This window comes from Cottoperca gobio, chromosome 21 (assembly GCF_900634415.1).
Source record: "Cottoperca gobio chromosome 21, fCotGob3.1, whole genome shotgun sequence".
Lineage (NCBI taxonomy): Eukaryota > Metazoa > Chordata > Actinopteri > Perciformes > Bovichtidae > Cottoperca > Cottoperca gobio.
In genome coordinates, this window is record NC_041375.1 from 17,333,089 (window position 1) to 17,361,040 (window position 27,952).

General features: G+C 39.0%; 2 protein-coding genes across 2 annotated transcripts in view; both read left to right on the top strand.

Annotated features, from left to right (window-relative positions):
* The first annotated feature begins 772 nt into the window (after positions 1–772).
* Positions 773–2,395, top strand: LOC115026281 (cytochrome c-like). The gene is made up of 3 exons (XM_029459040.1): positions 773–930; positions 1,519–1,695; positions 1,798–2,395. Exons 2-3 carry the CDS (start codon positions 1,524–1,526, stop codon positions 1,941–1,943), a joined length of 318 nt encoding a protein of 105 aa, XP_029314900.1. The 5' UTR covers positions 773–930; positions 1,519–1,523; the 3' UTR covers positions 1,944–2,395.
* A 1,386-nt stretch (positions 2,396–3,781) lies between these two features.
* The window catches only part of pde11a (phosphodiesterase 11a), a 36,077-nt gene continuing 11,906 nt past the window's right edge, over positions 3,782–27,952 (top strand). The window contains exons 1-12 of the mRNA XM_029459039.1: positions 3,782–4,850; positions 5,702–5,860; positions 15,268–15,357; positions 15,913–16,053; positions 16,204–16,268; positions 17,776–17,908; positions 18,379–18,454; positions 22,905–22,972; positions 23,072–23,164; positions 24,085–24,135; positions 26,356–26,502; positions 26,626–26,733. Of these exons, the coding sequence (XP_029314899.1) occupies positions 4,068–4,850; positions 5,702–5,860; positions 15,268–15,357; positions 15,913–16,053; positions 16,204–16,268; positions 17,776–17,908; positions 18,379–18,454; positions 22,905–22,972; positions 23,072–23,164; positions 24,085–24,135; positions 26,356–26,502; positions 26,626–26,733 (1,914 nt within the window). The 5' untranslated portion in view covers positions 3,782–4,067. The remainder of the gene's footprint in view (positions 4,851–5,701; positions 5,861–15,267; positions 15,358–15,912; positions 16,054–16,203; positions 16,269–17,775; positions 17,909–18,378; positions 18,455–22,904; positions 22,973–23,071; positions 23,165–24,084; positions 24,136–26,355; positions 26,503–26,625; positions 26,734–27,952) is intronic.

The following is a 27,952-nucleotide window of genomic DNA, read 5'->3' on the forward strand; positions in this document are numbered from 1 at the left end:
GAATGATTGTTCATCCCATCCACTGTAACTTAAATCAAGTTATGTTTTAAGATCATATTAATGATTGTGCTGCGGTGTCTAATAACAAAATTCAGGATATGTTATGCTCCAGTTTCTATTCATTGGAGGTGGTCGATGAAATATGATTTTTTTTTGTATAATAATTTTGTTGATGGTATCAGAACGAAGCAGTTAACCTAACAGATGCACTCAATAACTGTCCGCCAGTCAACATCTGTAACCCAACATGGACTCTTCTCCAACTTTTACTGAGGAAAGAAGCATCACTACCATTTTCAATAAATGAGCAGCAGTTGTGATTTACATATTAGCTGTCAAATTCAAATAGACTCTTTAAAGCTACGAGTCGCCTCATTTAAACCGAGAAGCTACTGTCTTCTCCTTGGGCATACATCAAAACACAGAGTATATTACTCTAATTTACATGAACCAAGAACATAATTTAAGCCTGACATGATGATCCACACCCTGTGTTTAGTCACTATTCTATAAGATACCTAATACTGACCACGTGTTCACCTCGAGGAACATAGAGCCTTGCAAATTCAAAAATTACATAATAAAAGACTGTTGAGGCAGATATTCATTTATAGAACAAATAATTATGAAGACAACTCTATTATATATCAAGGAAGTAGATCTGTATGTAAATTAATAAGCTAAAACATACCACGGCGTGGTTTAACATTGCGCAATTTCATAACATTCGTCTTTGAACAGCTGTCCGTCGTCCGGTCCGGTAACTAGGATGATGAAACTGGTCACGTGACTGATGACGTTTCAGCGGGAGTAACTTCAGGGAGAGGAAGCACGTTTATGAAACACTAGTGACCGACTGAGAAGGAGCAAGAAGACAAAAGCTGAGGAATTAAGTATCAATTAGACGGTTGAATACAAACCAAGAGAAAGGTAAGAAGCCGATGATAAAAGTTCTTAATCTTTTCTGTCCGTTGTTTTTAGTTTAGTGTTTTTACATATAATGTAAATGTGCCGGTTCCTGTCTTGTGCAACGTGGTCTACTGCCGGTGTTAAAGATACCCTTTTTCCTGGCAAAGTTAAAACCAGTTTTTTATCTAACAAGCGGAGTAACATGTTTACTGTAAAGCTGTCCCCATTTACTTATCATTCAATACTTTTTTACATATAGGGTTTTTTTTAATCTAATGTTGGTATATGATATTAATTTGACAGTGGGCCTTTCAAAGTTAAATACGGTGCTGGAAATCATCACGTATATAGCCAACGGTACTGCTTGTATTTTACCGAAGAAACTGGTATTTCTCAAAGTTACCTAAGTCCGTTTTGTAACAATGGCCAAGTTAGTGGTCCAAGTTTGAAGTGAACTCCCCCTTGTGGCTGAATGAGGAAGTCGATTTTTATTTTTTATTAATCAAAAGCAGCCAAAAAGAGAAAAACAAGCAAAATGACATTTAACACAATTGAGTAATTATTAACAATGTTAAGCAATTAAGTATTTTTTTTAATTTCCTTTTATAGAAACCATGCCTGCAGATCTTAACAAAGGCAAGAAGGCTTTTGTCCAAAAGTGTGCCCAGTGCCATACTGTGGAGAATGGTGGAAAGCACAAGGTTGGGCCTAACCTTTGGGGGCTGTTTGGACGCAAAACAGGCCAGGCAGAGGGCTACTCCTATACTGATGCCAACAAAAGCAAAGGTAAATACTGTTCATGTGTGGTTTTTTTTAAATGATTCGATTAGTCCAAGGTTGTTAATGTTGTATGGCTTAAAAATAATTCTCCACTGTGTTTAATTTCAGGCATTGAATGGAATGAAGACACCTTGATGATTTATTTGGAGAACCCCAAGAAATACATTCCAGGAACAAAGATGATCTTCGCTGGCATCAAAAAGAAGAATGAGCGAGCTGATCTTATAGCATATCTGAAGTCTGCAACTTCATAAAGAACTCTTCATCTTTGCCATTTGTTTGTGTCCTGACAAACTGGTTAAGAGGCACCGGACTTGTTCTTTCAAAATCAGACACAACTGCAAGCAATCTCTGACTGGTATTGGCATGATAAGCTGCAATCTTTGTACACAGCTGTACCTGTTTCTGATATGATCCTCCTTTTGTGGTGGACTAAATGATATCCCCTGGTTTTAACAGGTTCCTTTTTTATCTAACAAACATAAATTATTAAACCATATACTGTGTGTTCAGAATGTAGGGACTGAAAGCTGTGTTTTGTTTGCTTAATTGTCATTCTTGTCGTTCTTGATTTTTTAGTAAAGTAGTCTTAATAATTGTTTGTTCTAAGAATGCATATGCCTTATCCGTTTCCAATTTGGCGATACCGCAACAGTCTTAAGTCATTTCTGAATTTGCACTGTGAATAAAAATGACTTCAAACGTTTCTATTTTGTAATTTAGTTTGACTATTTTCCTAGAAGTTCATCTTAATTTTTTTTATAAAGTGGCTAAACACAGTGTGGATCATCATGTCAGGCTTAAATGAACAGTTTTGGCTCATGTAAATTAGAGTAATATATTCTGTATTTTGGTTATATGCACGAGATGCAGACAGTAGCGTCTCGGTCTAAAGAAAGTGACTTGTAGCTTTAAAGAGTTTGAATTTTAAAGCTGATGTGTAAATCACGAATGCTGCATTTTTTTTTGAGAATGTTGGTAATACTTAGTCATTTTGTCTCAGTAAAATTAGGAGAACTCGTGTTGGGTTACAGATGTTGACTCGCTGAAAGTTATTGAGTTCACCTGTGGGAAACTGCAGGTTTAAGATGATACCTTAAAACATGTTTTCTTGATGTCATGAGGCAGTAGTAAATATCAACTTTATAATCTGCTTTATATTCAAACTCCTTGTCATGATGCTTTCCTTTTTCAAAGTGTTCTGGTGAAGTTTAGGTTAAGGTTGGTCCATGATGAGACAGCAGCTAAATCTCTTTTATCCATCACACATGGGCTGTGTGCCAACAGTATATCTAAACTGTGGAGTATAGCTCCCTCTAGCGTTCAGAAGTCACATCTGCACACGGATACAAATAATATTGTATAAAGGAATTTAATTTTCTGACATCATCCTGCCAATAAAATGTTATATAATTAAATTGTGTATATCATCCACTGCAGACGTAAAATAGATGTATTGTCGAGTTGCAGTATATTATAATGCATACATGCTATGAAACATATTCTTTTAGTGACAGTCATTCAATTTGATTACTCTCTTCAGCCAGCAGTGCCATCACCAACGTCTTGTCAGGGAGTGCATAGAAATCCATTATGTTTCATGCTGATGAAGCATAATTTCATTCAATTATAACTCACCCACAACTTAAGGCTCTTTTCCCTTTAATAATCCTTATAAATCTAGTGGAGTACTGAATTATTTGCTAAAGGTAATTATCATCAATGAGCAAACATCCACCACTTGCAATCAACCATTTTTTTTACAACTTTATATAGCCTACTGCATCATATATTATGCATTTACAATATGCATCACATATTATGCATGATAGAAGAATTGGCCCTAACTGTCATCATCCTCAGCATCATCACGATCATCATACTTAGAGTGCCTCTCAAGCAGGGCAGGCGGTTCAAATATCCAGAGGGCTGAGTGACTGCTGAAGCAACCCTGAGCTCCTGTCTGTGTGACGAAGCGAGCGTCAGCGGGACCGAGCCAACCACAGCCAGCGTCATTTGCTCACAAGAAGACCCATACAACGGTGATGCTCGCTCGGTAGTGGCTCTCTGGGAGATTTCCAATGCATGTGGTGGTCTACGCGAGCCTCAATTTCCGTTCCTTATCTGCTTCAATGTTTTGGTGTGGAGATGCTGTGGAGGAATATGCCGATGCGCAAAGGGAGTCTCCATCCTTCTCCCCACAGAGTGGAAACTGGATTATATAGCCAGAGCTTCGGGGTTGTTCCCAGCATATTGCATCTTGGAAGTTATTGCATACACATGATTCTCTACTTTAACTCTCAGCAAAGCCTCGTAGATGATATTTCTCTGCGCGCCTTCATGGATTTGGTTCACTGAGGACCATCTGAAGAACAGACATGGCAGTGTCAACTATGGTGTTCTCTGACGTGGAAAGTTTTCTCGACTCGCATCCCGAGTTATTCGAAGACTACCTGAACAGAAAGGGGAATTATAGCATGGTGGAGAAATGGCTAAAGACTCACAAGGCGAGTAAAAGTCTTGCAGCTCCCTCCGAGCCCAGAGAAGAGAAGAGCAACTCGTGTAAGGACAGCTGGGCAAGCAAATGCGATGGTCTGCAAAGGAGAGCCTCGCAGAGGCAGCTGCGCAAAACTTTCGCCAGATCAAAGGCCATCAATGTCAACAGGACATACGACGAACATGTTAATTACAGGGCCCAGGAGCCCCTGACGAGCATGAGGAGGAGAGCTCTGCTGAGGAAAGCGAGCTCTCTGCCCCCGACCACTGCGCACATACTGAGCGCACTGCTGGAGTCCAGAGTCAACATCCCCCAGTACCCGTCCACAGCCGTGGATTTTAAATATTACCTCAAAGAACACAACGAAAGAGAGTTTTTCCTGGAGCTTGTAAAAGACATTTCTAACGACTTGGATCTAACGAGTCTCAGCTATAAAATCCTTGTGTTTGTTTGTATTATGGTCGATGCAGACCGGTGCTCCTTGTTTTTAGTGGAGGGAACGGGCAACAAGAAGACACTAGTGTCCAAATTCTTTGATGTGCACTCAGGTACCACAGTTTTACCCTCAATAAATTCAGATGAAGTTCAAGTGCCGTGGGGGAAAGGAATCATTGGATATGTGGCTGAACACGGAGAGACAGTGAACATTTCTGACGCTTATCAGGTGCCTGCTCCTCTTTGTGCATGCATGCGTGTGTGCATTTGCATGAGTCAGAGAAAGAGAGAGAGAGAGAGAGAGAGAGAGAGAGAGAGAGAGAGAGAGAGAGAGAGAGAGAATTTACTTCCAGCTTGTCATTTTATCTGACACAGTTAATTGATCATCAATCAAACTGTGTAATGAAAACTAACTCCAACAGGCTGCTAGATAAAGCTTGAGCCAAACCACAGATTCACAAAAACATCACTGAGTAATAAAAATAAGGCGATTAAGGAGAGGTATCATTCTCTCTCTGTTGTTTTTGCAAACTCCACTTTGTCTACCTTAAAGAAAGTAAGACAATACTAGATCACATTAAAGCTGCAAGGACACCAAAGAAGGCCTATTATTGGTCCACCAAACTTCTTTAGTAGAAATGAGTAATAGAAATGAAGAGTTGCTTTAACGTCCACAAACAGTACGTGCTTCCCCCCTCTCAGTCGACTAATTGTTGTTTTGATCTCAGTCGACTGAGGTCAAATAGTCATTTCTTCATGCTGAATGACTTGTTTCCAAGAAGGTTATGAGTACATATCTGATAAACACAAGATTAAAAGTGATGCTTTTGCATGGTTCTTTGTGGAGAAACTCACCTTCACAGATCTGTCGATTAAATTTACCAATCGATTAAACCGTATGAATGACCAGACCAGACCAGACCACTCTTCTTTCATATAGCCTTTATTTGTAACACATGGAGTCCTGATGAGTTGAACACTTTACTGCACCGTCATCTGAAAGTAAAAAGGGAAAACTGCATTTTTTTGCAATAAGTGCTTACGTCGTGTCTTAATATTCACTGTCCCTGTGGATTGCAGGATCGTCGGTTCAGTGATGAAATTGACAAGCTGACAGGCTACAAAACCAGGTCACTCTTGTGCATGCCCATTTGCAACAGTGATGGAGAGATCATTGGAGTTTCTCAGGCCATCAACAAGACTTCATTTGGAGAACTCTTCACTGAAGATGATGAAAAGGTAATTTCATGATTATAGTTGTGAGTATAATTGCTGTTGGGGGAGGTAACGTGCCATCATAGCACAATAAGTATCCCGCTGCTTGCTTGGCATGTGCAGAATAGATCAAGATAATTGCGTTGGTTTCTCTTTGCTTGATTCTAATACGTTGTCTCTACTTACAACCAGTTATTATGATCTTTGTCCCTTTTTTTTTCTGAACATGTACAAGGTAGACTTCAAATGATATTTGGGGAAGTCGTCGTTAATTTCTCCTGTGTTTATGAACAGCATGTTCACGAGCAGTAAGTCACATTGGCTAAGTATTTTAGCTCAGCATTTGTAGCCTATATCCTGTTAGTTTGATATTCTTTGAGTTTACTTATTTGATTAAATTAATGAAAAGATAAATGAAATCCCACCTTTATAATAATCACTTAATAGTGATTTATTTTAGGAAACTAATAACCATATTGCCTCGTAGTTCTACAGCAATATTGTAGTATTTTCACAGTTTTCAGTCACATTTGCGACAGTGCACCAGGGTTGATTGTTTGGTCCACAGAGCAAAGACCTTTTGTACAGACATGCTACCCAGAGGAAGAATCCTTATGACTCTTGATCCTGTGATCCTCGAGCGTCACCACAAGGTTAACATTTTTGAGTGTATGTGAATTTACAGACATCGAGTGAAATGGCACACGATTTGGTACAGACATGTAGAGCTCCTGAGGGTTACTTTAGTGAGCCTCTGACTGGCTTGACACTTTTTATTCAGAGTAAAATGTTTTGACAACTGTTGCAATTTGGTACATACATTAAGTTTCCCCACAGGATGACATGCAATAACTTTAGTGATACCTTAACTTTTACTTTAGCGTCATCATCAGTTTCAAGTTGTCCAAAATTTTGATTTATAAACAAATATCAGCAAAACTAATCATCCTAACTACCATGCTAATACACTAAAGCAGGGGTCTTCAATGTTTTTCAGGCCAAGGACCCCCCAAACTGGTGTAGCCGGGGGGGGGGGGTGCTGTCAGAGTTCTGTGCGATGGGGGTGGGGAGGAAGCAAATGTGCAAATAATAATAATAATAATATTTGCTTTTCTAAAAAATTTTTTTTTAGAATTTTTTGCTTTATCTACAAACAATTTTGCGACCCCCCCCTGCAGGACCCCCTGTTGAAGACCTATGCACTAAAGTAAGACTGTCGTTGTAATTATGTTGTTCGTGCTGACATTAGCAGAGCCGCTAGCATGGCTCCACACTCTTAGTCTTGATGTTATTGCACAGTGAAGTCTAGTGCAGAGGAACAAACAGGCCTGCAGTGAAATGCTCAGGCTTCATGAGTCATGTGTGGCATTTCAGGGATGTCACTCCGCTTCTTTATTTAGGAAAATACTGTTATGCGGTGTTTGTTGTACATAAGCATCGCAGCGCTGTGGTGATGTCATTTTTGATGGATGGATTTTCTAAAGTAAAAAGGGATTTTCTTTTGTCCTATTTTGTATGTTATGATTTGCTTTGGCATCTGCAAGTATTTAATATGAAACATTTCATTCATTGTTGGAGGATTGGTCAGTTAGGGGAACCTTTTCGTATCCTGATGAGACTCACTTTCCATTTTGGTTTTACTTCGGAGATGTGGCTGCTATCCACATCACATTGGTCTTCAGAGTTTAAACATAGTGTGTCCTTTGTTGATCAACAGCCGGTAATGTTTGTTTCTGTGTCCAAGCTGAATGCAACTAATATTTATTATTTAACGAATTCCTCCAGCTCAGTCCAACATGTAGCATATTTCCCCTGAGTCTCAGAGCTCAGTTTCTAGCTGGGTCATAGCTTATCTCTCAGCATCATCACTTTTTCCTGAGGCTGTATCTTCCAAAGGGCCTGCCGAAGTGTCACCAAGAATAACCTCTTTATATAAACTGTTCAGAATCTCCAATTGGTTAGCGCTTTACTGTGTTGCTCAGTGGGAGAGTGTCAGGTGTTCATTTAGTGTCACCACTTAGATTTCACCACCACATGGGTGATTTTGAATGGAGTTTACACCAGGAAAATAGGAATCGTGGCGGAGTTTATCTCAACTGTTCAACAGATCAGACTGGCACTAAGTCTTCCAGGTGTGTGTGTGTGTGTACAGGAAAAAAATGGAGAGAAGTTGCTATGAATTGTCCACAGTTATTGTGTTTTTGATCAGACATATGATCTAAGAGGACTGAAGCATGCTCTTGGATGACTGACTACTATTTAGTATTTTACCTTTCTGTGAATCAGCTCAGTCTGTAAATAGATCAGTCGTGTTGGCAGCTGCAACAAATCGAAAGACAATGATGTCAGTGAATGATATACATAATATGTCAAAGCAGTAGATGGGGGTGTTACATCTCACACTGATCCAGATAGATCTTCTGTTATTTGACTTATTACCATCGTCAGAAATGCACGGGGAACACGTGTTTAGTCCATCAGCACACATGAATAGATGTAACAAAAGGCGGTGACAGGCCGACACACTGACTTGTTCTCTTATTGCAGCTGCGAGCCCCTAAAGGGTTGAAGAGATGAAACATGAAAGCACAAAGCTTGCTGTGCTTGCTTTTGTTTAAGGCTTAGGTTTCACTGCAAAAGACTGTAGTTTTTTTTATTTATAGTATGTTTTTTCCTCCATTGGAGCTCTACTGTCAAAATTACATCCATTGTTCACAGTCAATGCAGATTAGGAATTCTTTTTTTTCTTTCTGATGTTTTGAGTTCGTTTCACATTGCATTAGTGTCAGACTAATGCTCGGGATGGCTACAGCTGAATTAGTAATGAAATGCAACGCTAGCGTCAGAGAACACAGTAAGCTCCCTGCACAGCACAGCTGCAGCTCTGCTTTTATAGAAGACCTTGTAATAAGAAAATGTATCACACTTCTCAAAGGATGAGATGATATTGCAATAGCAGATGTCATTAGAAACTTTAGCGTCCCTTTATTACAATGGATGTCGTTCTCTGAAAGCTTATAGGATATTTAAACACATTATATGGCTGGTATTAAATCCCACACTGCCTTAATTGCAGTTGTGTTGATACCCTGCAGGATGGGAGTCCTTTGGGGAGCTTGGATAATGGTTTAACCCATGTATAATTGCATAGTCTCATTATCTTCTGTAGAGGAATATAGCTATTGACTTAATTTAAGAGTATAAGCTGACCTCATACTCCTATCTCTCCATCTTGCGTTATTATCTTTATTTAGCTATTCCTTCACTTTGCATTCCTTTTCATACATTTTAGCTAATACATTTTAAATTAATTTTCTCTTTATAAAATGCGAGTTCTGCCACGCAGGTTCCATTTGCCAATATAGTTTAACATCTGTGTGAGTCGATTCCCTCACACAGTTCCCTCTGGCTGCCAAACTCCCTGTCAAATTGGCTCGAAACTATGATAACCGCTTTCACACAATTTCCCAATGTAAATCTACAGCTTAAGAGAAGAGAACACAATTTATGCTCAGAGCCACAGGTTTTTAATACGTTCCTGCAGGATATCAGATCAAATCAAATTCATACAGTGCATCCTACTAAACTGGTTCCTTCTTTATACAACAGCAAAATGGCACAAAAGTCCACTTAAATCAAAATAAATAAATAAAAAGAACAAGAACATTGCAAGATGTGTGTAAAGAATACACTGTACAGTGGGGACCCCCCCAAAGAATGAAGGCAGACCAAGCTGCCCTGCTTCTCAAAGAGGAACAGAGTGGATTAAGGGCTTGAATTGAACTCTTCGCTGGCTAACTGAGTCTGAACTTTGACCCCTTGTCTATAATCCTCTTATTGATATTTCCTTCTTCTAACAAATTAGAGGGGTGCTTTTAATAGGATTTGCATTCTTTGATTCGGAAGTAGTGCGCAACCAGTAAGCATTTTAACGGTATAGTTTTCCTTGGGTTGTTTGAGGTCAGATGCAACACTCATTGTTCATTTGCAAATAAGGACATTTTGTTTCAAAGTGAAAGAAATAAGAGGACTTAAAACAAGCCAAAAGTAGGATATTCACAATTACTGCAACAAATTGGGTTATCTGAGTGGACAACTCTCAAAACAAGCAAACATGAACTGATACAGAACAAAAGCAGATACAGACAGATATCTGGTTTTCCACTTCTCATAAAATAATAAAATGCGTATCACATTTTTAAGTGAAGCCTAAAAACGTAGTGTTTTCCCAGTGAAGCTCACCACCTTATCTCTTAACACTGAGATTTACGCAAAGGCACAAAACATTTCAAATAAACTCCTTAAAAGGAAAATACCAAACTTTGACCCACTTAGATCAGATCCCAACTGTGTTGCGTAATAAAAACTTAATTAACATCTGACATCTTTCAATTCAACCAAAAAAGCAAGAGCTGAGTGTGATTGTGTGTGAATGTGTGTGAAGAAAGCTCCAAGGTTAGTCCTGTAGTCCTGTTAGCATCTTTTAACTGTTGCTAGCAGCCGCAAAAACCCAGTGTGAACTGATTTCTATCTGTAAGTGAATTAAATCTAAATGAACCGACTACTATGGGGTTTACTTTGTGATCAACGACAAGATGTCCGTAAAGAAACATAGTATGACATAAGACCAGGGATCACGTTAGCCTCAGTAACCAGGTTTGAATGCCTGAAAGACATCGTCGCACAGATTTGTGCCACTACTCCATAATATAATGGCTCTGACTGTGCTCACTGCCCTTGGAGAAAAATCAGAGTAATTACTGCCAGGTGTGTAACCATTCAACAAACAAGATTTTCTTTTTTATCAATGAAGATTTTTAATATTTTACAGTTCGATCTGGCCTTCAAGGATAGTCACTATTTCTGGAAGATGCACAGACTTTCAAAGCACTCTGACTCTCAACAAGAATACAGCAGCAAGGGAATATTACTTTCATTTATTTATTTCACTTAAAGGCCATTTAAGTGAAATCCCTTTTTAAAGGAAAATATAAAGGAAACAATAAAACAACTTCTTTGTTAGCTAATTGCACAGACTAGTGGCTACCGACAGAAATGCCTATGAGATACTAAGAGATACCTAAACACATTTTTACTTTTTATTACATATTACTAATAAAAGCAGCATAAAATAAAAATGGTCACACATTTATTTTGGAAAACTAATGATTAAGGTTATTTCTTGGCTGCAATAATCACAAAAGAAATCCCTGGTGAGGTGATGTTGAATCATTACTAACCACGGTTCCCAAGGCTCCTTGAAAAAAATCAAGGCCTTGAACGTTTTTAGGCCTAAATTGACATGAAAGTGGTTGGATTTTAACATTTACTTAACGTTTGTAAATGGAATAAGTTCTGCTGTCTGCATGTGTGTCTTCCGAAGTTGCGTCATTGTTTCACGTGCCACCTGCCTCAAGAAAAGGGTGACTGTAATTTACCTTGATCATTGGGCCTGGAAAGCCCTTAAAAGTGCTTGAATGTGATATTTAAGAATGAAAAAGAATGAAACTACAAATTCTTAATTGTTAGCTGCAATGTCAAATAGCTTAATTGTGCTTTATGTCTCCACAGAGGAGATATTTACATACATAAATATTCTATATATACAAAATATTACAAAATGCTGATTGATTAGGAACTGTTATATACAACCGGGCAACAAATAAACCTTACCTAAAAACAAACAGCTGAATTAAAACAATCTCCGTCTTTCTATCTGACACAGACCACACTTAGAATAAAAAGTTACAATCATTGATAAAATGTCCAGATCTTTAACATGCACAAAAGCCCATAATTAATAAGCATTGAGTCAACTCAACTGTAGACTAGTACATTCATTCATTATAATTCTTAATTATTGATACCAATTGATTAGACTAATTTACTTAGTTGTAAAATGAGCGAGTGTTAACAGCCATGTATCACTGCCAAACCTGGAGGCAGAACATTGTTAACATGTTAACTGGATACTGTTAATGCTCCAAAATCAAGCTTCCCAAATTCTGGTTAATAACACAAAATTAGACAATTGAATGACTAAATAAACTCTTTTCTTAGCTCTGAATGCTCTGTGTTGCTTTGTGACATTGCACTTTTATATATAAATGTGTATTTATATTACACTGAATGTGAAGACTATGTTGTAAGTTATTGACACACAACATGTCAGGCTTTGTTTTCATGCTCTTGTCCCAATTATCGATTACGGTACATCTTTTGAAAGAAAGGACAGATTTGTTTTTAGGTTTTGTGTGAACTTGTTTACAATGTACAAGAGTCACTATAGTTAGAAAAGTTTCATATATCCACTTTCACGCATTTATTATGGCCACAACATATTTGTCTGAGGAGCAATAAGTGTTTGCAGAGACTTGATCTGTCTTGATGCAACTGCACTGATGCAACAGCCGCTGCTTAGTTATTGTGAACGAGCTTTGCTCCTGGCGTTTTTCCATGTACCAGCGTGTGTAGAACAATTTAATTATTTATGGATAATAAGTATTGAGCAGCGCTCCGAGTGTGGTACAGTGTTTATTAGCTGTGCTGTTTTAGTGCCCTTAAATTACAGCCAGGCAGTTCAGTATATTCTAACTGCTAAATTTAGCTGTATGACATTTTAATTTGCAAATCTTATAGTGGCAGAAAGGGAGGAAACAATCATCAAGTGTCTTTTATTACATTGTATTCCTTTTATTATTCATGTAGATAATGATCATATATAACAGTGACTTGCTTTGTAAAATGTATTGTGTGTAGATTGTAGATTCCTGTTGCATAAATATTTGATATCACCTTCAAAAGAAGCAATCATTGCTACGTGTATTTGTAAAGCTGCTATACACTTTGCTGACACACGCTAGGAAGTCCCATACGAGATCAGAGGAAATGGAAAGCATCATTTTTAATCCGGAGTACAATTCTTGGCAAAACAAGCAATGGCTTTGTTTTACCGCACATGCAAAGCAACTAGTTATTATGGAGAGTGGAGAAAAGGAAGTATTGGCTATGTAATTTCCCTTGGCATGCTTCATATGAGATTCCAGTTGTGGAAGCGAAGGTCACTGAGGTTAGAGGAACTGACTGTCCCTAAGGCCCCGGGCCAGTTAGTTTCGTTATTAAACCACTCTTTACTAGTCAGTCCACAGGTCTCTAGGCAAAAAGGTCTTGTTTGTAATGCAACCTTGTATAATGGCCTGCCTGACAGAATGTAATTAGAGAGAGCGGTGCTTTTCTTGGGTTTGCCTGTAGATCCATAGCCAGAGCCCTGAAGTCCTGCTTGCTAATGAATCTGCTCCTGCCGGGGCTATTGATGGCCACTGCCTTTCTGGGAAGATCATTATCACAGAATTCCAGCTGAAATAGCATTATGTATGAGTTTTTTGTTTTTGCTCTGCATCATCTGTTTTTCGCGTCTGAAAACAATTGCATGAGGTGCTTGATTATGTATAATGACTGAGTGAAGTGCATAAAGTTAATGTACTCATTAGCATGACAGAGTAATATTACATACCAGATTATGATTAGAATTGGTTTTAATTTAGTGATTTAATTGGCACTTAGCATAAAGAGTATCATAATATGCACATCAGAGCAAGATAATTCTGATTGATTCAATTTATTTGAGGATTAAAAATGAACTACTATAAACACAATACTGTAACTCTATACATTGGCAGTGACAATCAATATAGAAATATAGACTAAGAAAAATGAAAGATATAGCTAACCCAGCAGAGCGGTTTGATTGTAAAGAGAAATTGTAGCAATTAGAGCAAGGTTTCTCCTCACCCTTCTCTACCCTGTGATGCCATTTTTAAGTCTACAATTATCATGACTGGCAATTAGAGCTGACAAGTTGTCATGTGGTCAACTGTGAGAGCACTGAAGAAGTTCCAAGTGTATTATACTGAAATATCTATACATATTAAACACATGTTTTATATATTCTACTCAAGTATATCAAACAAATAACCAGCCGATATCAGTCTATTAATTTCCTGCATTTCCAACTGCATGTGACGTCTCTCTACACATCATGTCCTAACTCACGGTTGTGGACTACCTAAAGAGTGGGCTCAAGCTTCCCAGTTATCAACACAGTGCTGTCGGATTCTGTTCTTTACTTGTTCATTTGTGGCTGATGAGTAACTGTTGAATTATCCTTTCGAAAAGGTGAAAGAGATATCTCTGTATCAGCGGCCACAGCTGAGCAACTTCCCATTCATGTATTGTTGTAGTGTCCCTGCCCTCAGGTGGCACTGAAGGCTGGTAAATATTAGTGGGTTTGTTGTACCGATTGTATTGTTTACACAGCAGCCAGATGCTAAAGATAGACAACTAAACAAAGAGGCAGACTAAGGAAGCACACAACCTAAATCCTATTGATTCCATGTTATGGGAGCTGAGTGTCTGTCAGATAAGGCTAATTGCAGTCGTATAGAAGTCAACCTGTGTATTCACATCACAGCTGTGTTAACTGCCACTTCTCCGCATTCTGCGTATCCGAGTTGTTCCTTATGTGTTGAGGAAAAAATAAATAATGTAGTTCCATTCCAAACTAGACAATCAATTTTTAGATACGTATTAAATAAAGTCATTAGGCCACATGAAGGGATTGCATTATTTATGTGAAGAAAATATGAGTGAAATAACACATTTATGTTATCAGCCCAAGGCACAGAAAGTCAGACTGTTCAGTCAAATGGTAAAATGTCAGTAGCATTGATTGATTTGTTCTGGTAACTAGCAAGTGATGAAATGAAAGGCCATTTTATATTTGTTCTAATTTGAAAGCTAATATGAAAATATTACTCACTCATTTTCTTTTTTTTTAGCTTTAATTTTATAGCCAGTTCTAAAATTGGCTACAACATTAAATATTTCTAACTAAACAAAATGAAGGCTGTGTTTCTCTCACATTGTGTATCCTTTGCGCTCTGACAAATGTGTTCAATGCTTTTCCCACTTCAACATTGTTTACAATCAGGTTTACCAGCCAGCTTCTTTACATGATACTGCCATCTGTGGATGAGGGGAGTTGCGTGAAACCATTAGCAGGACTGTGTATTGCGTTGCCTGCGTGCACGATACAGACAAAACGGACATTTGAAACTAAAGCGAGGTCTTTAAGAGGATGCACTTTCCCAGTATTTATTTGTGCCGCTAAACCTCAAGTTGATAAAGTTCCAGCGTTGAATACCCAACGGTAAAAAGGTAGCACACACACTGATCTTCATCAGAGCATGAAAACTACCAGGCCAAAACATGAGCATGTTTGTTTGCCATTGCCAAATTAAGTTTGGTCCAATTTGTCTTGAAGATCAGTGTGTGTGCGCTAACTTGTTTTGTATGTATGCATATAATAGCAGTCATTTTGTGACATCAGGGACCACGTTTGATTAATAAACGTCTGTTTGATATGTCTACAGGTGCTGCAGATGTACCTGCCTTTCTGTGGTATTGCGATCTCCAATGCCCAACTTTTCGCCGCCTCAAGGAAGGAGTATGACAGGAGTCGGGTAAGGATAATAACCTCCCCATCCCTAGGATCAGTATTACTTCCTCCCTCCTGATGCTGACTTTGAGGCTGAGTATTGATTAGCAGCAGCCCAATTGCTGCCACTGCAGTGAGGATCACAGATCAGCATGAAGCCCCCCACATGGACATTTTCTCTGGTTCGTGGGGTATGGGCCTGTACCCAGACTGGAGCCTGATCCATGTTCTAAATGAATGTTAAGAGATGCACTTATTCATGTTACACATTGATCTGCGATTCAAGAGAACATAATGGGAACACAGAGCTCAGTTAATGGAGGAGAGCTCCCTTCACACCATATGATTTGTATGTGCTTGTGTAGGAAATTGGATTGACACTACCTTAGATAAAGGGCCTAATTTACTTTAATCGAGACACTGATCATGTTATGTCATCTTGTTGGTTCATGGTTTAAGGATAATAATAATAATTATGGTAATAATCGTGCTCTAACAGCTGAGAGAAGTTTTACAGCAGTGTGTGGTTCACATTGTTCAGAATAATGGCAATGGTATTTTTTCTGTCGCTGGTGTTCAGGCACTCTTGGAGGTAGTCAATGACCTGTTTGAAGAGCAGACTGACCTGGAGAAGATTGTGAGGAAGATCATGCATCGTGCACAGACACTGCTAAAGTGCGAGCGCTGCTCTGTTCAGTTGCTGGAGGACATTGAGTCACCGGTACTGGTTTTTTCCCTCCACCTTATGTGTGTATCTGCTGTACATTTGTGCTTGTGCATGTATGTTCTTTCTGTCTGCCTCACTTTTTATTGTGCTTCCATGATCTTTTCCTAAGATATTAAGGGATTTCTTCCCTTTCATATCTTTCAGGTGGTGAAGTTCACCAAGTCGTTTGAGCTACTGTCCCCTAAGTGTAGCGCAGACACTGAAAGCAGGTATGTATGGTGCTTCAGTGTCAAAATTCATGCTGCTCCTCAATAACATACGGCCTAATGAAAAACATAGCTCTTCCCTCCTTTTTCACATTTCTCATTACCAGTAACCTTTTCACCTAAATAGCCATATTTCTACCTTTGTTTGCCTTTAGCACCTGTAAGTTCTGCACAGAGCCTTGTCTGAACCTGGAAAGCTTCCATCAAGGATTAAAAATAAGGGAAATATAAACATTGAATCTGTCGTGCTGTGGGAGTAATATGCTGATGCTGAATAGAAGGCAGACTGTAAATGTAGGAGCCCTACTTAATTGGGTTTCGCTGCTTCTCTCAACTGCTAGGGATGGCTGAGTGGAGAAAGAGAGGCTTAATATTGTGTGGGATGTTTATGGATGAAAACTGAAAGGAAGACAAATTATTCCCCAAGTCCTGCACTTGCCATAACTGATTTGGTCACTTCAAGCTGTAGTGATAATCGCAACAGTAATTAAAAAGAAATCCTAAGAAATGAGTAGTAATGGAATAAACATCAGTGTGCTTGAGTGGCCAGTTTTTTCTGACTACACACACTTCCTGTTTCTTGTGTCACATATTAAATAAACAACTACTATTATTATATAACTTCCAATTTCAAACTAAGCTGAAATTACAAAAGTGCACTATCTCTGTGATGACACTAGTCTTCCTGAAGGTTCATATCTGAATAACAAGGGCTGCCGTGCAAGATCCATGTGTGTAATTAAGTGAATCATTTTGGTGTCAGAAGGCGAGCGTACTGTGGGATTTCTAATGTGCCGTACAATCCCCAGCCGCCCTCATGGGGAGGATAATGTTGAGCGAGTGCATAGTGCTGCTACTGTGTCTGTGACAGCTAAATGACTTTCATGAGACAGAAAAGGTAGAGAGAGTGTGGAGAGCAAAAAGAAAAAAGTAGGTAAGGCATCTTGCCATCACACCCATGAGGTTGCATTCACAGCTGTATCACTGGATCAAAAGGGATTCAAAAGATCTGTCTCTCCATCTTTAATCTGGTCTAGAAAGACAAAATGAGCCACGCTGAACATTTACCTTTTTGTGTTTGAGGGTTAAAAGTCAGTGACAGCCCACTGCGCAGGGTTGCAGGTGTTTCTGTGGCAGAGTGTGGGGGCGTTTGGCAATGAGGAAGACAATCACACAATTAACTTTTCATTACTTCATAAGCTGCAAGAGAAGCTTACTGATATCTACTGTATGAGAAGTTCATTAAATGCAAGTCAACGTAAAAGAGGGTCCACAAGGAGAAATAAGAATGGCCTGTTGCAAGCTTGCAGTTCAGGTGTGAAAGAGAATACAATCTTTTTACTTGAATACAATAAAATGTAAGTTTATTTTCTGTTTTTATGAAGTTATCAGCGAGAAAAACAAAAGTGTGTTTGAGAGTTGTTTTTTTAAGAATCAAACCTTTATACAGTACAGTTTCTTTTCGTTCTGATCCTTGTGTCATCCTCCCCTCTTTCTTTTCTGACCCCAGTTTCAAAGACAGTCTGGAGAAATCGTCTTACTCAGACTGGCTCATCAACAACAGTATCGCAGAGCTGGTGGCATCCACAGGACTCCCCGTGAACATCAGTGATGCCTATCAGGATCCTCGCTTTGATGCGGAGGTAAACACACAATACCACAACTTTCAAATTTGACAACCAAGTGAAGTTATCTCAACTAACATTACAGACAAACCAGTATGAAAGATTTCTGTGAAGATTATCATTCAGGTCATAGTATTTCTAGAAATACTCAAAACTAAAGGACGAAGCTGTTTGACTGCTCATCCAAGAGGCACCTTCAGTTCCACTAACTGGTGTGGAGACCTAGACATTTTGATCCCTTATGGGATGTTCACACGTCAATGTCACATTCGAGTCAATGAGGTCACATGGGATTCATTATGGGCTGTGAAACCGCCTGGTGAGCGATGTCAGGATGGCATTGTAAGTACACATTTTTAATGAGAAGACAGATGGTTTGAAACAGAAATGAAGAGATGAGATGAGTAACATCCATCCCTGAGCTGTTTATCCATTTACAACTGCAGATGAATGGTAATACTCATTTCACATTTACTCCCACTCTTTAGGCAGACCAGTTTTCGGACTTCCACATCCGCTCTGTGCTCTGTGTTCCCATATGGAACAGCAACCACCAAATCATCGGTAAGTCAACAAATGGAGCTTCATTCTCTCTTAAACTTATTTGATGTATGTACTTATATCGTATCAATTATAAACTACCCTTCTGGGATGGCTTTCCTCAAGGTAATAGGTGAGGTCAGGCCAAGTGCTGTTGAAGGATAAGGCTGGTTGTTGTTCAACACTATAGGGTTTGAGGTAGAAGAGGGTCAAGTCCTTCCACAGCAAACTCGGAAAAACACTTTCTTTATGGTCCTCGCTATGTTAAGAGGAGCAGTCATATCCAAACCAAGCAGCAACCTCCAGGTCTGAAAAGTGAAGCCAATGCGGAAGTGCCTTCAACTTGCATTCTTTCAAATGGCCAGCAGGGGGCAAAAAGAGGTTAAATTGTATAGAAGTCATTGAGAAAATTACTTCTCACTTTTATTACTTCAGTAAACATTATCATTTATCGTCTCAATCACTAGTTTCAAGTATGTTTCGATACAGCGTGATGTTCATCTTGTAAATCTTTGGTTCCATTTAGATTAAAATAGATGCTAAAGCAGGGGTGTCAAAGTCAAATGGACGGAGGGCCAAATAAAAAATTTAGCTACAAGCCGAGGGCCGGACTGTTCGAATGTTCATTGAAAATTTTTTAAATGACGCATATAGTCTAGTGAACCTAATTGAACCTACTGAAAACCTAACAAATATATTCCAATATGATCAGATAAATAAAGCAATATTTTCTTATGGCTCTGTCAGTAATCTTTAATTTTCAACAGACACAAAATACAAATTTCCTTTATATAAAAATCCCCATAACATGAACATTAAATGAAAGAAACCGGTATTCAAGGCACCATCAGTAGCCTATATTTTCTATTTTAGCAAAAGTGGGCTAAATTTACTTCAAAGAAAAAAACAATAATAGCAATTTTCTATCATCCACTCAACTGAAATATTTTTAAAATATAATTGGATTGAAATACAATAAAATAAAGTGCAAAAATCTATTAATCAAAAACAACACTTTGTTTAAGGAGAAGTAACATGCAGTGAAAACAAATATTAAACTTTAACTTTTAAACTTGAACTGAGTAAAAACTCTAAATATGTGATTGCACAGTAATGTTCACTTGTTTGAGGTTGAGGGTGATACTTGGTGGTGTCCCATCTTTTCCACAAGTTCATCAATGTTCGGGGTAAGGCTCTGAGCTGAGGAAATCCTCAGAATTGAGTGGAGGTGTTCAGCAGTAAGTCGACTTCTGTGTGATGTTTTGTTCAGGTTCATCAAAGAAAACAGTTGTTCACACAGGTATGTGCTGCCAAACATAGACAACGTTTGAGCAGCCTGGATGCGCAGCTGGGGCATTGTGTCGGGGAGGAAACGGGCGAACTCCGCAGCACCCACTGCCGCATATTTTGCCCTCAGTGCATCATTGCATTGGAGGTCAATCAACTCCATTTGGAGGTTTGGTGGTGAGCTTTCCACGTCAACAGCAAATGGGTTACCGAGCAGTTCCAACCTGCTTTTTTGTGCTTCAAAGTCAGCAAATCGGCGTCGAAAGTCAGCGGCAAGCATACCTATTTTATCAGCCAACTGTGCGCTCATATTCTTGTTTTTGTCCGCGTGTTTCGTTTCATAATGTCGTCTCAGATTATACTCTTTCAGTACCGCCACACTTTCTCCACACAGAAGACACACAGGTTTTCCAGCTACCTCCGTGAACATATACTCCGACTCCCACCTTGTTTGAAACCCCCGGTTCTCAGTGTCCACCTTCCGTTTTGCCATTTTTGATGGGTATCTGAAAGTTAATTTTACTGTGATGCTGACGACTGCTGTGCCAATAAATATTGAAATGAAGCAGCCTACTGCTCGGTGCGTCACCGTTGCATTGTGGGAAATGTAGTATTGGTGCGTGTAAAAGATCTGCGGGCTGCGGGCCGGTTCTAATAATAAATCAAGATCATCCCAGGGGCCGTAAAAAACCTTCTCGCGGGCCGGATGTGGCCCGCGGGCCTTGACTCTGACATATGTGTGCTAAAGCATGGTGCGCTTATGTCGCTACCACGGCATTGTCCGGTTTGGGTGTAGTCTGTGTGTCCGTCTTACAACTTTAACCCTTTCACAGTGGGTTTTCAGTTCATGAAAGTAAATGTCTTTTTCAGCGTTCGATTGTACTTTGCTCCACCCTCTTGTGTCCCTTCTGGTTCCAAAAAAAACAAGATGGTGACGGCCCAAATGCTCAAGGCTTCAAAACCATAGTCCACAAATCCAATGGGTGACGTCACAGTGACTACGTCCACGTCTTGTATACAGTCTATGGTTCAAACAGGAAAGTGCCTTCCCCAAACTGTTGGAAGCACACAATGATCTAAAATACTATAGTATGATGTAGCGTTAAGATGTACCCTATTATGAACCAATGGGACAAGCTCAAACTAGGAAAAACAAAGGTATCCATATACTTTAAGGCCATATATTGTATCTCTGATGCAGATACATATTCAGCACTTACATACATAATGTAGATTTCAAATGTCTTTTTCCCCCCGTTTGCTGCATAGTAGACATTAGGGGAGAGGGGAGCTTAACCGTGCGTTCAGCTGAGGCTGCATGTGTGTGATTAGATCCACGCTGCACCATCACTCCACACTTGGAGGTGGAGTTCCCTTCTTCTCGCTGTGTGCTTTGTGTTTGTGAATCAGCCCCAGGCCAACACCACACTGACACTCTGATAAATCATTGATCTCTCGTCTGGTTTTGTTGCTGGATATTGCAGGGAGGAGCAATCATAGCGGTTCCTCTTGGTCCACTGAGATCTGATGCAGTAAGTCATTAGTTATATTCGAGTACAAAGTGATCAGCATATCTGCCGCAGATGGTTGGTTAAGACAATGCAATGCATTTGCCAGGGAGGGTAGAGGGAAGAGGAAGAAGAACAGAAAGCGAGTGAGGGGGAGAAAGAATTGCAGTTTGTGTGGGTGGCACCTGAGGATCTGGAGTGAAAAAACATTACACAAACAAAGCGACAGGAGATGAAATTCTCAAGTCAAGGATACATTCAGTTAGAAAACGAACGTCCTTGTGTCATCCGCCCACAAAGTGTAACCACAAGAAATACTATTTTCTGGTTAGAACAACAATGAGGTTTAATGTTAAATATCAAATGTGAGTAAATTCACATGAGTGTGAAATTAGCTGTAGCTGGTAATACAAGGTGTTTTTTTGATGATTCATTTCAAATTCAGTTACCTAGCATTATAAAATATGTTGGTTTTGCTAGCCTTTGAATTTCTTAATTGGAGCTGTGGGTGGAGAGCCAGGACTAGGTTACTTCCAAATAAATACCACCATTATACCACAGTTTGGTTGCGACGTCCGATTTTCAAGCTCGTGTTCAGCCTGCACTGGTCGACCAAAGCAGGACAGATTACCAAAAGACATTCGTAGTATATTTTATCTCGTAGTGTGTGGAGTCAGGATCCAGATTTCAGGCCAATATTATGATTTTATCAGAACGGAATATATGATGCATTAGTTTCAGCCCTGTGATTAAGGTGTACCTGGGTATACAGGTACAGGATAGATGATGAATGGATGGTCAGTGAGAGAAACCTGACTGCAGTGGGCTTGACTGCGATCATAATCTGTAAAAACAACAACAACACATGGGCCATTTATGTAAAAACTCATAATGGAGCTGCAAATTATTGTCATTTTATGGTTTTTGATAGATATTTGTTATGATCATGAAACACTTGTGGCTTTAGTGGTGTAGTGAAAGATAATGTGCCGACCACAGGGCTCTAAGCAGTCATTTAGTTCACTTATGCTTGGGGCCACCTATACGGCAACTCATCACAAATTACATTCTTATTACAGAGGGAGCAATAATAGATCTGAGAAAGCATCAGCCCTGTATTTTAAATTTAATGACACCATAATGGAAATTGTTCTTAGCTTCAGTACTAATCCTGCTTCTCCTCTGTGGATTTCCAGCTATACGTTCAAATTAAAATGTCCCTTTGGCAGGTTTATTTGACCTCCTTGAGATAAATAAAAATGGTAATGTATGGTGTAATTACTTTTTAGCATAATTTCTCCGTGACAATAATAGGTGGCCTCGATGCTTAATCAACAAAGCCTTTCTCTTTTGTTTTTTCATTGGATGATGAGAGAAGACATCTAAACAGGGAATACTGCTGCAGCATTGTGGACAATAACTGGACATCTTGTCAAAGATAACATTAATTGAAAACCAATTTCACCAGAACCACATTTTTGTCATTTTGTATAACCGTGTATTATGTGATAGGATGTTGCGTCTCTCCTTAATTCCATTAATAATGCATGTTAGTCGATGACTGTGTGGGTTTGATCCTCTTTTAATTAGAGGCAGGTTTTATGCGCTGGAGTCAATCGTTCCAATATCAAGTTTGAAATATTACTAGTTAAGTTCTCATTGTATGGTTTGTGTAACAGGTGTCGCCCAAGTGCTGAACAGGCTCGATGGACAACCATTCGATGACGCAGACCAGCGTCTCTTTGAAGTATTGCACTTGCTTCTATATCTTTTCAACATAGAGCAGCTTGTGTTTGTATCAGAAACTCTTGTAATTGAGTGTGTTTGCTTTTTGTGCTTTCCTTAGTCGTTTGTGATCTTTTGTGGACTGGGCATCAACAACACCATCATGTACGACCAGGTGAAGAAGTCCTGGGCCAAGCAGTCTGTGGCTTTGGATGTAAGAACACAACATCCCATTCCATTTCCTGCCTCACAAACACAATATTGAAAAACGAAAATATGCAATTTCCTTGTGTTGAACAAGAATTTCTCCAATTACATTTGCAAAGAATATTTCCAATGCAAACTGTTCTGCTGCTCGAGAGAAGTTGATCCTGCATGGCTCCTGCTTTGTACTCATTGTGTTCTTGTATTAGCTATAATGGTATCTTCATTTTCCTTCCCTGTCAACATATGCTCTGTTCTCAAACATTTACCCAGAAGTCATTGGAAACAACGGTTGCTCCATGGCTAATATAAAACCTCTTCTTACTTATTCTCTCTCAGGGGTCTTGGTGCTTGGCTCTTTTTTTTTGTCTCATATTTCCACAAGAATGTACGCATGAAAAAAAAAGTGCTGATCTCTCTTTGTAAATAACCTTCTCACAAAGGTTTTATTGAAAATTAATGAGAGGTAGTGAAAAGCAATCCCTCATCTGCCCTGCAGTATGCGGGCATTCAGCACTACTCAGCCTTTACAGTACGTCCTTACATTACAATAGGGAGCTTTCAGGTGCATTCTAGTAGTTATCACCACCCGGTTTCAAGATAGGAGAAGCAGAGAATGAGAGATAGAGCATTTAAAAGGAGAGGCACAGAATGAACTAATATGTAGATGTATTGCTTCTGGCAGCACTGAATAAACATGAGCGTTTATGATCAAATAAGCAACTGGAGGTCTGTGCGAGGTATTTCTCTCAGGAAATGAAGGGAACATGCGATGAAATCGGGTCTGACATCGCCGCTCTTGTAAACTGTTCCAGAGGCGAGTGTTAACTTCCTCATCTGGAAGATACACTGAAATGCTGTAACACCAGTGTGCCCTACTGTTTTCTTTTTTTTTAATGATTTGAAAAATACATGTCATTATTTTTGCAGGTTCTGTCTTACCATGCCACTTGCTCGAAGACTGAAGTTGACAAATTCAAGGTAACAGATATTCACCGTTAGCATCATTACATCTCAGTACACCCATTTCTTTCTCTTAATACTGGCAACAGAAGTCCGTTTCTTATAACTCTGAGCTCAACACAGATAATAAGAGGCAAAGTTCACCCCAAAACAGATATTTACCCTCTTACCTGTAGTACTATTTATCAATAATATTCTCTCAAATACAATGGAGCTAAATGGCACTTCGCTTGTGGTGCTTAAATCATTTTGAAAAACTCAACAGCAACGTCTCTTTCCAGAAATCATGATTTCTACCGTGTCCCCCAGCAGAAGGAAGCGCGTATCTATTCATGGGCGAGAGGCTCATGCACGTGACAGCATGAGACGTAAACATTCACAGCGTCCTCCTCGGCTGAGCTGTAACGTTAGCTAGCTCAGCTGAGCACAGGAGATCCTTCATCCATGAGTAGATGCATGCATACATTCAACCAACATATTGCTGTATTGTGCAAAGTAATCCTTAAGCAACATGGTATTATTCATAAATGTTCTCACAATTGGCAGCAGCCATTACCAGCACTATAGCGTGTTATGTTACATATATTTTTCTTATTGTGGACACAAAATAGAGGATGTAGAATCATTTCTTCTCCCCTGTTACCTGGAATACTTCAACAAGTCCTCACACCTCATCAACAAAATAGGTTGCTTGTCATTGCCTTCCAAAAGAACCCAACAGCCTGTTCTTTATATATATATATATATTGCAGTGTATACACACTCTTGGTGTGGATTTCAATTTGTGATCATCAGGTTTGCTCTGGTGGTGCAGGTAATTGCCATAATATAATTTTATTGTTTTCCTACTTCTGTAGACGCGTTCCTTAATGTCTCTGCTTATTATTGAGTTCAATCAAGACACATTAAAGAACAATAATAAAAAGTCCATTATGGTTCTGCTAAACCTCTCCATTTAACAAAAGTATGATGCAAGGCATCAGCAGTAAAATAAACTTGGATTCCTCCGATGGCTTAAATGGTAAATGCTGTTTACAAGAAGGTAAAGTCTTGGAAATTTAGCTCATAATGGATTTATTATGCTCACGGGCTCTTTAATTATGATATCTTTTTTTTCTAAATAAATAACAATCTCTGATTTATTTTAATGGGAAAGAAAGAATCTATGGCAATAGAGAGGAAATATTGGGAGGCTGTATTTTAGACTTCCTTTTCGAGTTTCTCCAAAGAACTGCAGTAACACGCAAGCATAGATATGGGCCCAGAGCTCCCCGATGAAATAATGTAACTGTGGTATTTGAAATGATTACTCCAATCAATAGACAATCATTGTCAATGCAATATTTATAAAGAGTAAAAAATGAAAATATCTACATTTTTAATTGGTACGACACTGAAATATAGATATGACCTATTTTGGTGCACTTTCATGTGTAGGGTTTTCCCCCGTGGCCATCACCGCAAAGTAGGAACCCCGCTTCGTGTGATCTTTCAGCCCCCTCATCCAGAGCCGCGCTCTCCTTCCCATTCCCCCGCCCCCCCACTTTGCTTTCATAACTGCTCTACATATGGAGCCTCACGGAGCACACTTGACTGGGATTCCACCAAAGTGCAAATGGCAAACAAACCGGGCTGACATTTCTTAACCCGGGGCCGTGAGTTAAGAGAGAGGAGACTACCTGCTGACCTGACAGGCGAACATTTGTGAGGGAAACTTGCCGTTCTGCAGGCTGTTAGAAAGGAGACAGAGGAAAAGACACATGGCTGAAACTATAAGACAGATTTGTCAAAGAGCTTTGACTCGTTGGAATGAGTTGCAGGTTAGAAAGCATGAAATGTTCATATCATAAATGCTGACTATAGGCAGATAAGAAATATCTGCTCATTAGACCACATCAAAGATAGCAGACATGGATGCTTCAGTATGAATATGGTTAATTGGAATCACATGTGTTGTGCGATTTTGTTTTTGTTTGAGTAATAATGAAAAAAGAAAAAAGCCGTCGATGATTTCTACTGCACAGCTATGTTCGCTCTGAAAGTAAACAACGGTGAAATCCTCCCTCATTAATCTTAACCCCCTCCAAATGAGTCTTGGGAGTCTTAATTAGCATGTCTCCATATTTCAATGTATCATCTGAAAGTGGCACAGCATCTTCTGACCTCTCCGTGCTCTTCTGCTCTCTGAACTCGTATTCTCTTCCCTCCTTTATGTTTTCTCTGTCTGCGGTGAAACAGGCTGCAAACATTCCCCTGGTTTGCGAGCTGGGCATCGATAAGCTGTACTTTGACGATTTCTCCCTGGACGTTGATGCCATGATAACGGCCTCTCTGAGAATGTTTATGGAGTTGGGAATGGTGCAGAAATTTAAGATCGACTACGAGGTGAACTTCATCTGTTTCCTTTGAATACTGATTTTGCCCAGAACACATTTCCGTTGGAATCTTAATGTGTCTTCATAACAACTGCTGACCCATGTGCTCATCCCTCTGTCTCTTCCCCTCCAGACACTGTGCAGATGGCTGCTGACTGTCAGAAAAAACTACAGAATGGTTCTCTATCACAACTGGAGACATGCCTTCAATGTCTGCCAGTGCATGTTTGCCATGCTCACGGTAAAGATCTCACTGACTGACACTCATGAGATCACTGTCAGAGACACTTGCATTAAGGGATTTATATTCATAAACGTATTGTTGACCCATTAATCATCTCGCAACCTCTCAGATCAGTCAGCCAACCACAACATTACATTTAGCTGATAATACCTTCATGTATATATTTTGAGTACTTTTACGTTGTTGTATTAGTATTCAAATTTAAATAAAGCAACTTAATACTTATTTTACCACTGGAACTTTTTATTATTATTATTATTATTATTATTATTATTATTATTATTATTATTATTATTATTATTATTATTATTATTATTAATAATAATAATTAATTAATCAAACATTTCTGTTTGATATATTCTGAAATTCAAATTACAACTCAATGAGTTATTAACTATACAAACAGCCAAACCAGAGACACACACACACACACACACACACACACACACACACACACACATACACACACACACACACACACACACACACACACACACAGCATTAATGCAGTGTCCCATCTGAATTGATTATTGGCAGAGGGAGATGAAATAGTAATGTGTAAACTAAGCTGTTCTGGGCCACTCCACTCTCCTGCCGTGTGTTTTAATGAGCTAATGTGCTATTTTTGCTGCTATCCCCACAATGACCTATAGTGACTCACTCAGCACATGGTCTCCAGAGGTCATTCATCCATAACATAAAGCTCCCTGTGTGACTGCTGGATATCTAGGGAGACATCGTTTTGTAAGATGCTGCTCCTGTTGCTCCTGTTTTGCCTGTTTTTGTATTATATACAGTTTCATAGAAGAAGAGAACAATGCTGGGTTGCATCAGCAAGGATTCATTTAATCTATGATTATTTTTAATCAGAGTTTAGCAAATCTACATTTAAAATAAAAAAAATAAAATCCAGATTCAAAATTAAGCAGAGCTCTGCTGCACAATCACAAACTAATCTCAGTGAAGTTAATCCAAGTGTATTGATGACAAACAAAATGAAATAGTTTAGAGTTTAATCAATATGGAGATGCTTGCTTATCCAAATTAAAATAAATAAATAAGGAAAGGGAGATGGTTGCTCTGTATACTTTGCCATAGATGGAAGGATACTCTTAGAAAACTGGGGGGAAAAGCCTAAATGTTTACAATTAAGAATTTTGTATATTTCCTACTTGTACTTGTTCTTACGTGTTGGAGTGTCTGGATCACTTTTCTG

What these genes read in the sequence shown, in the direction of transcription:
- LOC115026281 (XM_029459040.1), top strand. Translation starts at nt 1,524, where the DNA reads ATGCCTGCAGATCTTAACAAAGGCAAGAAGGCTTTTGTCCAAAAGTGT. An exon ending in TGATGCCAACAAAAGCAAAG is followed by an intron (nt 1,696 to 1,797) that starts GTAAATACTGTT and finishes GTTTAATTTCAG; the next exon opens with GCATTGAATGGAATGAAGAC.